This window comes from Augochlora pura, chromosome 1 (genome assembly GCF_028453695.1).
Source record: "Augochlora pura isolate Apur16 chromosome 1, APUR_v2.2.1, whole genome shotgun sequence".
Classification (NCBI taxonomy): domain Eukaryota; kingdom Metazoa; phylum Arthropoda; class Insecta; order Hymenoptera; family Halictidae; genus Augochlora; species Augochlora pura.
Window position 1 is genome coordinate 9,561,753 of NC_135772.1, and position 13,101 is coordinate 9,574,853.

General features: G+C 38.9%; 1 protein-coding gene across 3 annotated transcripts in view; it reads left to right on the top strand.

The window, feature by feature from the left end:
• Nucleotides 1-13,101, top strand: part of Cher (filamin A protein cher) — a 138,603-nt gene that overhangs the window by 19,529 nt on the left and 105,973 nt on the right. For all 3 annotated transcript variants that reach the window (XM_078181034.1, XM_078181052.1, XM_078181043.1), the window contains exons 4-7: nucleotides 1,654-1,818; nucleotides 4,350-4,646; nucleotides 10,430-10,540; nucleotides 11,514-11,756. In XM_078181034.1, coding sequence (XP_078037160.1) covers nucleotides 1,654-1,818; nucleotides 4,350-4,646; nucleotides 10,430-10,540; nucleotides 11,514-11,756 — 816 coding nt within the window. The remainder of the gene's footprint in view (nucleotides 1-1,653; nucleotides 1,819-4,349; nucleotides 4,647-10,429; nucleotides 10,541-11,513; nucleotides 11,757-13,101) is intronic.

Sequence of the window (13,101 nt, forward strand, 5' to 3'; positions counted from 1 at the left end):
GCTTTTTCTCGAACGTGACACGGTGCGAAACGAATGTTGCTCCGCTTTGCGGAAACGTTGCGAGCGTGCACGATCATTAGAATTTTTCCAGCGCAGTTCATTGGATATTGGTCACACCTTGTGACGTTTTTTCGAAAACAAGGATTCCCGCTGTTTACTCAAATAGAATCGTAGCGGAATCACCATGGCTACGGCGATCGTTGGGGAGTTAAATATACTCTGTTACTAAAATCCGAAGAATATGTGGATCATTAATAATAGCAGGCAGGAGGTAGTCCTCGTTGACGTTAATTAGTACGGCGACGTGTATAAAGTACAAGCGGATACGTACAAGCTTATTCAAAAGTATTGAACACGCCGTGAAATACAAATTATTCAGGAATTTATTATGTGTTAAAAGAATGTCGAATTGTTAAGACACGTTAAGAAACATTGATAAACTGCGAAATAGTAAATGTCTACGCTAATTACATGTCATAGGAGCGTCATAGATACATATTTCTCATTAATTTATTGCTGAACAGTATTTTCATATTTCTTAAATTTTATATTTCTTAAATTGTTTTCCGTTTTATATTCAATCGATTAATGTTTGCCATATGTGCATAAAATCCCCAATTTAGTTATCGTTAAAACCGAGCACAGATCACCGATTGGCTGACAGCGAAAGCGATCCACAGTTTGTAAAATTCTGTCGGTAGTGGCAAACATCAAATAAAGCAACAAGCGACAACGTCGGATCCCTGTTGCTATCAAACCTCTACACGCGTGAGAAATTAAAAAAAAACAAACGTCATCGTTCGTAATTACATCGGCGAGACACTCGAGAGCTGCGTAAATGAACGTTCGCGAAAATCCAGGCAGCTCGCGGATATGCCGCGAAGGGCGCAAAGAGGAGGACGATGGCAAAACGATAAAAGGAGAAAAGGAATTAAGGAAGTAAGGAAAGGGAGCACCTATGCGAGTGTACCAACACACCTAACGGGGGACCGAGGTGGGAGCGGAGTGAAAAAAGCAAACCGGTGGTGGTTGGAGTAGGGGTCCATGGGGGGAGGGGAAACGAGGCGGAAAGAGGGAGGGAGGGGTGGATGAAAGGGTGGGAAAGAGAAAGAGAAACGAGCTCGTTAAGTAGGAGGTGCGTGGCACGCATGGCGACGCAAACACAAGGCGTGGCTCGAAAGAGTCTCGACCCTATGTCTATCCCTGGCACACCGAAGTGTGCTCGGCCACTTGCACATTCGCGAATGGAACGATCACCCCTTCACGCTTATCCGGTGTTACGTCATTCGAATCTCGCGGCAAATAACGACAAGCATAACGCGGAAAAAACAAGCTAGAGACTCGAATAGTGGTGACGACGATCCCGCTTCGGCAGTGACGCGATTTTTCGTTCGTCGAAGTTAGGGTCTTCCATTTAAAGATTGGAGAACTATGCCTGATCTACAATTATTGTAGTTATCTATCATTAATACTTCACTTCAAACCACGTTCTTATACATTCTTGTACATTCGTCGGAAGCGGAAATCACGTTACATTTGACCGCAGATGAAACAACAACGAAAAAAAAAGCGGAAAATACGAATCTCGCGCGACAGAGGAGCAACCCCGATGATGGGACTTGAAATTTATGTGCATCCATATCTGTCTCACAGGGATCGTTGTATCGAATACAGGAGCCGGTGGCGTGCCAGTCGGGATCGCAGTGGGCAGACAGAGATTGCAGCACCAAGAAACTTCGACGTCGATCCGCAATGTGTCCCTGAGTCATCACACCTCGCATCATGCCAGTTATCATCACTTTCAGCCCGATAGTCTCGGTGAGTTTCTATTGCTTTTGTTGTCAACCACGGCTCGGACATAGTGGAATTCGCTATATTTTCCTTTCAATTTGCCTCGAATCCCAACGAGTCTCTCTATTAACGTAGGATCTAAAGCGTGCCTGCCAGAGTTCTAAAATCCATAGTTCTTAACCCTAGAAAGATAACCTACGTCGCAGAGGCGCCTGCGAAATAAACCGAAGACTGTTGATTTTTGTTAATTTTTCATAGAGGTCTAGTGATTTAAGTTTAAAATTACTTAAAATATAAAAAAATATAATATAAATGCATTTTATTTTTACAATAATGCCAAACCTTTAAAATGACTAGATTAACTTAAATAAATATCCATTGTTAGTATAAAATTGACGGCTTAGAAAAGCATGCGCCTCTGAAGCGTATGGTTATCTTTTACGTACGTTGTCATATGGTTATCTTCCTAGGGTTAAGTAGATTCAATAATTAAAGTAACGAGGTTTTGCATCTTTTCGTAAGGTGAAAGTCAGCCAGCATCTTCAAAGTTTTCGAGACAAAGAAACGAACGTACAATGAATATCTAGAACAGTTTTACTTTCTTTTGCTACGATGTCTTTCACAACCACGTTGATCAACACTTAATTTGTCTTCAATAATGCTCCGATAGAACGAGTCGTGCTTGTTTCTTTTACGGTTTCGCTCACTTTCATCCCTGGATTTCCGTAACAGGAGAATCTAATGTTATTTTAATTTAGAAGGAACGATTACCGCGTCTGGCACATTGTTGTAATGCAAACGTTTAAAAGGTTGTTAGAAATAAGCTGAACAGAAAACAGACTTTTGCCAGAACTCAGTCTTGAACGTGTCATTAGATCCAATACAAGAAGCGAACGAACCGAAATGTTTAGTTACTGGAGAAGTAGAAATTAGTCGGCAGAAGAAAGTCGCCGCGATCTGAATAAATCGCATTGACGCAGTTATCTCTGCAGTAGTTAAAATTGTCCGCGATTGTTTGCGTATTTTGACACTGTCTAATCGGCGCGCGGTGTATCGATATTTTTTTTTCCGCGCGACTGACACGCGATACAGATCAGTCAGCTAACAATGGTGCACATACGATTGCAGCAGGACGAGAGAAATGCACGATGAATTGTCGGAACGAAAATCATAGTTCGGTTGAATCGCGGCTAGATGTGTGCTCGCATTATCTGCTTTCTTCGGAGTAGAAATATTTCTATTGGAAGCAGATAATGTCTGCGCAAAGGGAGATGCGAGCAAGGGATTTTCGAAGAATTCTAGGGAGACCAACTTCTAACATTTAAATGCTAATCTTTAATTTCTCGCGTTATAATTATGGATATAATAATATATAATACGCGTTATAATAAAACATAACTTTCATTGACTTTTCTTCAACGAATTTTTGTCGTAAAAATAAAAATACCCAAATGAATACAGACAAAATGATAGCGCATCTGAAAAATATTCCATATTATATAAATTTAAAATAGACAAATATGAAAATGACACAACTGTACCTGTGTTTAATAATGTGTGGAACCTCCGTGGTTCTCAATTACTTCTATCATTCTTTTTAGTAAGGATTTATACAGTACTTTAATTGAAGATTGTGATCAATTTTTCCATTCCTCTTTAATATTAATTTTTAAGTCATTTAAATTTTCAAATTGTCTATCTTTTGCGTAGGCAGCTCTTAATAATAATCCCCAATAATTCTCAATGATATTTAAATTCGAGAAGCACGCCGGCGATTCCAAAATAGGAATTGTCTCGTTTGAAAAATATTCATGAATCATTTTTGCCGTGTGTATGGCAGCATTATCTTGCTGGAACACAAATTTTGGACCTGCAACGCATTATGCATACTTATCAATTTGGTTTTTTATTAATCTTAAATAACTTGCACTATTCATTTTTCCTTGTATAAAATTAATATCCGTCTTTTCTATGTAACCTATGCCGCCCCAAATCATTATTCCACCTCCTTTCATTTGTCGTCTAATTCTTGTTAACTATCCTTTTCGAACGTCATGATAATAGTATGCACTATTCTCAATATTAAAAAATCAATATCAGAAATCGATAGTCAAATTTCGTGACGACGTTATTGTTTTAGTTTCAGACTCTTTTAATTTGTTATAGTGCCTGCTATATTCAGACTCGTACTAAAAAAATTTCCACGCTTTTTTATTCGAATACCCAAAATGGCCGTAATCATGGACACCATTGGACGATGTTTTTCAAGTTATGTTTCATTGTTATGTTTTAAAGCAGCCAATGCAACAATTTCAACTCCTTTGAGCTGAAAAATGTGTAAATATGTTTGAAATGCATATAAACAATTCCTGTAAATTTGGCTGCAAAAGGTGTTATAGATTTTTTCAGGAAAAAAATCTCAGAGAAAGTTCAAACGAAGGCCGTTTCCACGGGAATACATCGTTAACTGTTTAAGAGCAAGAACGTTCGTTCAGCCGTTAGACGTTGCCGATGGAACAGTGACGCGTCGTTTGTGTACACATTGAACCTGTTGTTAGGTTCAAGCACGGCCATGACGGTAGGCGGTGCGACCCTGGTGCATTGCGGAGGAACGGGAGGGGAGGACCGTCCGGCCCATCTAGCCATTCCTTCGGGAGCCCTAGCACCCTCTTTGAACGCGACACTCGGCTCGAGCCTGAATTCCAGCCTGAATTCCAGCCTAAATTCCACGCTGGGCAGCATCGGCGCAGCGGCGAGCGCAGCCACCGCGGCCGCGGCCGCAGCCGCAGCCGCATGGCCGCCTACCTTATGGCAGTACCCCGCGGCGGCCGCGGCTGCTGCAGCTGCAGCTGCAGGTGAGTCCCATTCGGAATTCGTTCGCGAGCTCTTTCCTTTCTTTTCGCTTTTCTTCACGCTCAGCGAATCTCTCACGGCGGCGTTTCCTGCTACCGCGCCGATAAATTGTCTCTTCGGAATTGCAAATCCGCGTCCAATAAATTGCACCCTTTAGCGTGTATGGCCGCCGTATACATATATTCCACCGTGGAGCCAGTCCGTTTAGGAAAACCGATCTCCCTTTAACGGTCCCGCGAACGCTATATGTCACGGACACTCCGCGCGCAGCTAATCAAATTCCACCACTCCTTAACCTTCTAACAGCGTGTAGATCGCGTTAGATTCGCTCGGCTTTGCTCGAAGGACAGGTTTTGCTGGCAAGATCTTTGTGGAAAATTGAAAGTGATCTGACGTGGCGACTCTGCGGAAGTGAGTCGCTGATTTACTTTTGGATGTCGCATTAATATCTAGGAAAATTATGGTACATACAGTCAGTCCCATAAGTACTCGTACCTTCATTGCTTACAAGAGAAATCTGTTGAAATCGACGGATGCGTGTAAAATTTTGCAATAAATTTCTTAATTTCAATGAACACATGTATAAAGTTTACTTTATAAATTTATGGGCGGAAATAGATAAAACACTACACGAGCATGAAATTTTCAATAAACAAATGCTGAAAAACAAAATTTTTAAAGTTTGGAATAGTATTGAACCAAATATCGCATTAAAGCTAGTAGAAAGTATGCCAAATCGATGAAACGATGTAATAAGGCATGACGGTGGACCCACTAAATACTAGAAAATTAATAGAAAGTAAAAAAAGCTACTCTAATATGCGATTTTTTGACAAAATCTACACTGGTACGAATACTTTTGCGGACTGTTATTACGTACTACAAGGAGTAAAATCAATATATTTTTGTTATTAGTTAATCAATTTTGTTATGATTTGGTATAAATAAACTTTAGACGTGCGTTCATTCATAATAAAAAGTTTATTGCAACATCTTACATGCGTCCCTTGATTTCAACAAATTTCTCTTATAAGCAATGAGGGTACGAATACTTATGGGACTGACTGTATGTAGTAATAGCAATTCTGAAATATGAAATATGTAACGACTGTTTTAGTCTTATTCGTTATCCATATTCACAGTGTTTCCTGCTTATAATATGTTGCTCGAACCAGTCAGCTAGTTTTGTTTTTATTGCCTTTTTTTTCGTGACAAGAATACTCGCTAAAAACAGCTAACTTGTTAAGAAGAATATATACTTTGATTGTCTTTACTAAATTATATTTACAATGTTCGAAAAATGTTTAACAATCCGGAAGTGTGGGATTCCACGAGGTAATTCGAAACAACTTTTTCCTTAACGAAAATGCAATCCCCGGCTTCGTTTGCGAGTTATTAACGATAAACACTGACCAATAAGAGGCGAGATCAACTGGCGCGAAGCGAATGAGCTTTGTCTGGTCGTTGGCTCCGCCGCCTCACGCCAACCGAGCTCGCCACTTATTGGTCACAGTTTTTCGTTTATAACTCGTAAATCAAGTCGCGCAGAAACTTTTTGTAAAAAAAGTTGCTTCAAGCGACCTTAAGAATACCTTATTTCTCGAGATTGCGAGTGTTTAACCTGTTACCTGCGTACGACGAGTATACACGTCACAAGGAAATAGCAATTTTATATCTTACAAGAAAAATACTTCTCCTACAATCTAGGTTAAAATACTTATGAAACATATTCATAAATTTCACACAGCTTAGGGTAAATCTAGATCAACTGTCGACAAAACTATACCCATTATGATCGATAAAACGCATAATAAAATTTACCTTCAAAATAAATTGACGCAGCTAACTGGTTAATGTATTTAAACAAAATATGGAGAAAAACAAACGTATAACGAAACGATTTCAACTTCGTAAACGTACAATTTTCTTATTTACCGGTCCATTCAATTATCTTTTCTTATCTCTGCATTTGTTGCAATTCGAGGTTAACACGTTCCGTGCCGAGCTTTTATTCTGGTCAATTGAAGCTTTAAAAATCAATATATTACGTTTATTTATCACTATCGTCAATATAATTATAAAGCAGACTTATTATGGATCTATTCTTTCGGTGGAAATTATTTCATGGATTTCAACTTGTCGTAAAATAATTTTTTAACGCATTGAACAGCTATTTAAGCGTGTGCCCACCAGTGGTGGCGTCGAATATAGTTTCGCATATCTCTTGTAACGTTTTAAAGCGGGCCAGTCGATGGTATCCACATTTGACGGCGACCGATATAAAGAACAATTAGCGAAGCGTGATTCTCGTTTACAGACCTTATTTACGAACCTCCGAATTTATTAGGGGAACCCTGCGCCGCGCTTTTCTACATTCTGCGGCAACTTCACATCGAACGGGCCTGTTTTTCCATGCGAAATTTGCGGCGGCCTGCGTGTGGTCGAATAAATCATTTCGGTAATCGGATATTTATCTGCTGAATCCCGTGACCGCTATTTAGTTAATCCAAGCGAATCTTTTTGCTCATGGCTGGCTCGCTCGTCCAATACGGTCGCGGCAGCCGCGTGTCGAAACATTTGCCGTAAAAATATCGCGATCATTCGTCCCGCTTTGTTCGAGAGACGCGCCAATTTCGAAAACGTCGGGGGTGAGGGGGAGGGGGGTGAGAGTTTTTTCAACTGGGTTCGTAAATTATCGCTGTCCGTGCGATTGTAATAACCGAATCACAGGTAAATATGCATAATTGACGACTCATTAATGCGCTCGCTGTAGAAATTACAGCTGATTCTCCCCAGTTCCGATACATTGTTTTCGCCGATTAGCTTATTCGCCGGACACGTTGCTCGCTGTCGTAAATGCAATGCTTACAAAATAGATTCGAGCGCTGAGTTATTGAAATATTATTGACGCGTAAACCGTTGTAATTTGATGGAAAAAAAGAATGATCAAATGATGAGCCTAGACTCATTTTAGGGTTTAGAGAATTTTAATTTCTTGGTACATCTCTTCAGTTTTACGAAAATATTTTAACGTTTCAATTTTACGTCAGGATGAAGATGTGCGCGCGTACGGGCATTGATAGAGAATATTTAATGCGCCGTAAAAGCAAAAGGGGAGAATTTATAACTCGCTGTGGAGACGGTAGGAATTGTTAATGAACAGAAAACGTACTCGAACGGATTTTATTAGATGATATAAAGAAGGAAGCTCCACCGAGTATCGAAAATAAACAGATCGTTCATGAATGTGGACTTTTAAAAAGGAAAGGATAATTGCGTAGACCACTTGGAAACGTAATGAGCGAAGAATAAGAAGAAAGCCGCATCAATGAGACAGATGATGAGTAGCGGTATAGTTTTTCCTAACGAATCGATAGCGAAAGTGGAAGATTGGTAAATAAGGTCGCAACGAGATTATAACACAATAATGATTCGGTTTTTCATTCGATGAACCATGAAACTACAATTGAATGGTCTGACCTGACTTATTTATGAAAACCGTGTTTATTAATTCCGTCAATTATGAAGCAGATATGCATCAGAAAACAAATGCAGAGATACGTAATGCACTTTATAAACACCAGTCTATGCTTCTAAAAATAGGCACAATAATTATCGTTATTCTACTTTTTGCATTTCATGAAGAAAAGAACCAGTTTGTTTAATACTAGTTTCATATAAGCGCAACGATTAATTTTAAATGGAAACGTGCAAGAGCTAAGTTTCAAGAACGGTAAAGAACGAATAAGCTTTAAATTTAAGATTTATTGGAAAATGATTAGCGACGCACGAAGGAAAAGAATTACGTAATTCACTCGCAGGTACATTTTTCCGGGGAATATCTGGGGCATCTGTGTACCAAATTTCGAAGAGTCTTTTATGTGCTAACTACTTATCGACATAAATCGAAGCTCTGGTTCATCCGAAGACGACCACACTACGTCGTTGACCGAGTGACATTTAGCTGGATAACGAAGATCCATACTTGCGTTGTCTGCGCATTTACGGATTCTTTAAATCATTCACGCGACGCTGCATTCGAATTGCCAATTGTCCGCGGCTCGTTGAGATATTTATTTCAGTTACTTGGCAATTTTTCTCGCTGCAATTGAGGAAACGATAGAGAGAAAATGGGCGCAAGTCCGCCGGTTATTGGCGCTCGGTAATCGAATTAACGATATTGCAGCACAGACATTTAACACAGAGTTGAGCTTTTAACAATTCACACGATCCTCGGAGTGAAATTACACTCATTTTCTGTTTTTAGATTTTAAGAAATTGTCGGTTCATCTCCGTTTCTCATATTTCTTTAGAAGGTGACATTACGAGCGAAATATTGAGAGCACAAATTAGTTCGGTCCGTTTTCAAAGGATAGCTCTAACTGTTATGACTGTTTCATAGTAACAACTGATTTCAATTGTTTTTGAGAGATTAGATATCTGCTAATAACATTCAGTTTATATTGCTTTGAGTTTCATTTAATCCACCTGGTTTTTAATCTGTTGAATATGTCAAGTTTTGTGTTAACTAAGCAGCATTTCCGGGAGATTTTAGTTTTCTGCTTTAATTGGAAGAAAAGTGCAGCTGAAGCACATCGAATGCTTGTTGAAGTCTATAGCGACAATGCTCCAACTGATAAATCATGTAGGGAATGGTTTCGACGCTTTAAGAATGGTGATTTTAGCGTTGAAGACAAGCCTCGCTCTGGACAGCCAAAAAAATTTTGAAGACAAACAAATGGAGGCATTACTCGATGAAGATCCGAGTCAAACTCAAGAGGAGCTTACAGAATCATTGGGAGTTACCCAACAAGCAGTTTCCATACGATTGAAATCCATGGGAATGATTCACAAGCAAGGCAATTGGGTGCCCTATGAACTGAAACAGAGAGACATTGAAAGGCGATTTTTCATTTCCGAGCAGCTGACTCAAAGGCAACAAAGAAAGAGTTTTTTTACATCGGATTGTGACTAGGGATGAAAAATGGATATTCTATGATAACCCCAAGTAGAAAAAATACTACGCTATGCCAGGTCAATCATTGCCATCGACCTCAACATCAACACCAAAACCGAATATTCATGATTCAAAGGTCCTGCTGTGCATCTGGTGGGATCAAAAGGGTGTTGTATACTATGAGCTGGTACAACCTGGCGATTCCATTACGGGCCATCGGTATAGGCTGCAATTGATTCGTTTGAGCCGTGCATTACGACAAAAACGACCGGAATACGATCAGAGACATGACAAAGTCGTTCTTCTGCATGATAACGCTCGGCCTCGTGTCGCAAAAGTTGTGAAAAATTATTTGAAAATTCTCAAGTGGGATATTTGACCGCACCCGCCGTACTCGCCGGACATTGCTCCTTCTGGTTACTGGTTGTTCCGACAGATGCAGCACGACTTGGCGGGTCACAGATTCACTTCTTTCGCAGAAATCGAAAATTGGCTTGTAACTTGGATGCCCTCAAATACAAGATATTTTTTTGAGATGGAATTCGAAAATTGCCTGAGAGTGGGGAAAAGTAGTAAACAACGATGAACAATACTTCGATTAATCTGTTAATTCATTTTGTTCTCGAAATAAATGCATTTTCCACCACAAAAAAAAAACGGACCGAACTAATGTGTACTCCCAATAGAATTTAAAGTACACAACAAAAGCTAGTGATATTGCTGCACATTCTTTCATGCTTGTATTTCCGAGGATCCTGTGCGGGGGTTGCGGTGAACTGAGTCAATTTCTAACCTGGACATCTCGTACTTATTAAATGAATTTTGCAGCAATGCCCATGGAGCCAGTCGGGTTTCCGCAAATGGGAGTCGGAGTTCAAGGTGGTCTGCAGTTGGTCAGAGATCCAAATACAGGCCATCTTCTTCTCATTCATGCTGCAGGTACGCATACAAAAATTCATGGTTATTCAGTCATACATTTGTCCTCGATGTATGAGCTGTTGTAAATTTCTAACATTATAGACAGCTATAAAAAAAACATTGACTAGCACTATAAACATAAATGGTAGTATATTATAGAATAAAAAATTTTTAGTAATTTCCATTTTATTGACAAGGACTTGCTCTGATCTTTTGTTAAACGTTAGCCTCCTTTTTCAGACTTATTCTCAATTATTATAATAAGTTACGCTAATTAGAAGTTCTTTATCGTGCAATTACTTTGACGAAAAAGCAAATATTAAATACACGAAAGAGTTCTATAAATGCCATCTCAAGCTTCACTTGTGTCTGTAAACTTTGTTAAGGAGAAAAATTTAAAGAATGAAGCAGATGTTAGTCAGGCAATACTTGAAGCATTCGCCTGGAATGGAGAGATGAGAAATGGAATTTATGAAATTTAATTTGTAAAAATTGAAAATATACTACCAGCTTTTAACTAAAAAACTATATCATTATTTTATATCAATAGATTAATATTAAAAATCTGTATCATCAATTAAACTTGTCGAAGTACGGCAAAGGTGTTAACACTATTTCTACCGAAGGTGTTCAAAGATATCTTTAAACAATTTTTAGTACAAATTACTTCCTGTGTTCTATTTTTTTCTATGTAATCATTTCTCGCTGAAGTCATCACAATATTAATTTTCTAAATTGTATAATACAAAATATCGGTAAAAATAGTGTTAACGCTATTTTTGGTTTCCCATCCTTTTTGAAAAATTTCTGTTCTGTATTTACGCCCACGTACTTTCGCATTCCCTTAGAACAGTGCACGATTGTTCTTTCCTCGTTAGACCCGTATTTCCTATCTTCTTCGTTGCTTACTCCTCACCTGTATCCCACATCGTCGTCTGGCTATTGTTCTCCGGGAAGAAAGTCATTCAAAAATCGTCAATCTGTTTGCAAACAGAGCAAATGCAGCAGGCGGTTGTGTGGCCAAATTACTCGAATCACAATAGCGGAAACGTTGCGCCGCCGCCCCTTTTGCTTCCACCGCCTCCGCCGCCACCGCCGCCGCCGCCGTCTCTTCAACTTTTGAGCGACATTGGCGGGGCAAGGTTGGTTCTCACTGAAAGCAAGAGAAAGCAACAGAGCACTCTACCTATTGTCAAGATAGAAGCCGACTGTAGTAACAGTCCCACCACTATAATCAGTGAGTACTACGTTTTTCCTTTCTCCTCGTATCGTAAGCACATTTTACACACAACGCGCGACAAAGGTGTGCGGCTTGTGGTAAAATTAGCTCCGTCACGGATCTAGAATCCCCGAAGGTGTCTATAGTCTGTTAGTTGCATACGCTATACTTTATAGACGTTTATATTAGGTTGGTGCATATGAAATGTCGGATTTCCTTTGCACGTGAACGTTGTCTCTCTGTTTTCGTTATGCTTTTTGTTTTCGGCATAATCTCGTTTATAGTCGTATCGTCTATCGCCAGAGTCACATTTCAACGGAGAAGATTTTGTCAAAAGCGTTCCATTTTGTTATTTATTTTGAATCTCGTCTCGGTCGCATACGCCGTACAAAATAATTGCGAAAAGAAATTAATTGAAAGATTCAATTTTGCAGCACCCAGTTTATACGTCGCATCTTTCGCCAATCGACTTTCACTTGTTTAAACATTGAGAACAGGGCTAAACAGTATGAAAATAAGGGCAGTCTGAAAAATTTCATATCAGAGTTTATCGATTCCAAAGATCAGAATTTCTTTAAGATAGCCATCTGTGCATTAAAATCTTATTGGTCAAAGTATATCGAAGCAAATGGGTCATATTTTAATTAAATAAACAGCTATTGGAAAAAGATATGCAATGTTAGATATATACTTAAAATTCCGACATTTCATATGCATTTCATGCATCAACCTAATAATTAGCTAACGTACCAAATGTTTCGTCGTAGTTATCTAGTAAGAACAATGATGTTAGAAAGGCGTGAATATAATCATTCAACGTCAACATCAATGACATTTTCAGTATGTATATGAGCTACCGAAATCTACATATGCATTTTTTAACTTTTCGCTATATGCTCAAATAAAAAAGTTAAAAAACGTGGGTTCTTTTATCTTTATTGTCAGTCCAAGTAATTTTCCAAGTAATAATACGTTAATCATTGTAGATTCAACTAACTAGTTCCTCTAACATCTCCGAAAAAATCAAGTTGTTTAGTACAGTTTTAAAATGATTTCAGGAGGTATCCGAATATTATTAGGGTGTCCTATAAGTTTCTTCCCTTTTTTTTATGTGAAACGAATACACGATATTTATAGTTTAAGGTGGATTTATTATGTCATATATGAACCGTTCTGTTCTATAACCTCCTTCCATCTCTCAGGAAGCTTCATTATGCTCTCTTTCCAAAACTGTTGAAGCTTATTTGCAAAATATTCATTTAGGTGCGTTTTTAATTCGCTTATGGATTTCAAAGATTTACCACGGGGAGAATTTTTTAAGGAGAGGAAAAAATGATAATTGGATGGAGTAAGGTCTGGGGTT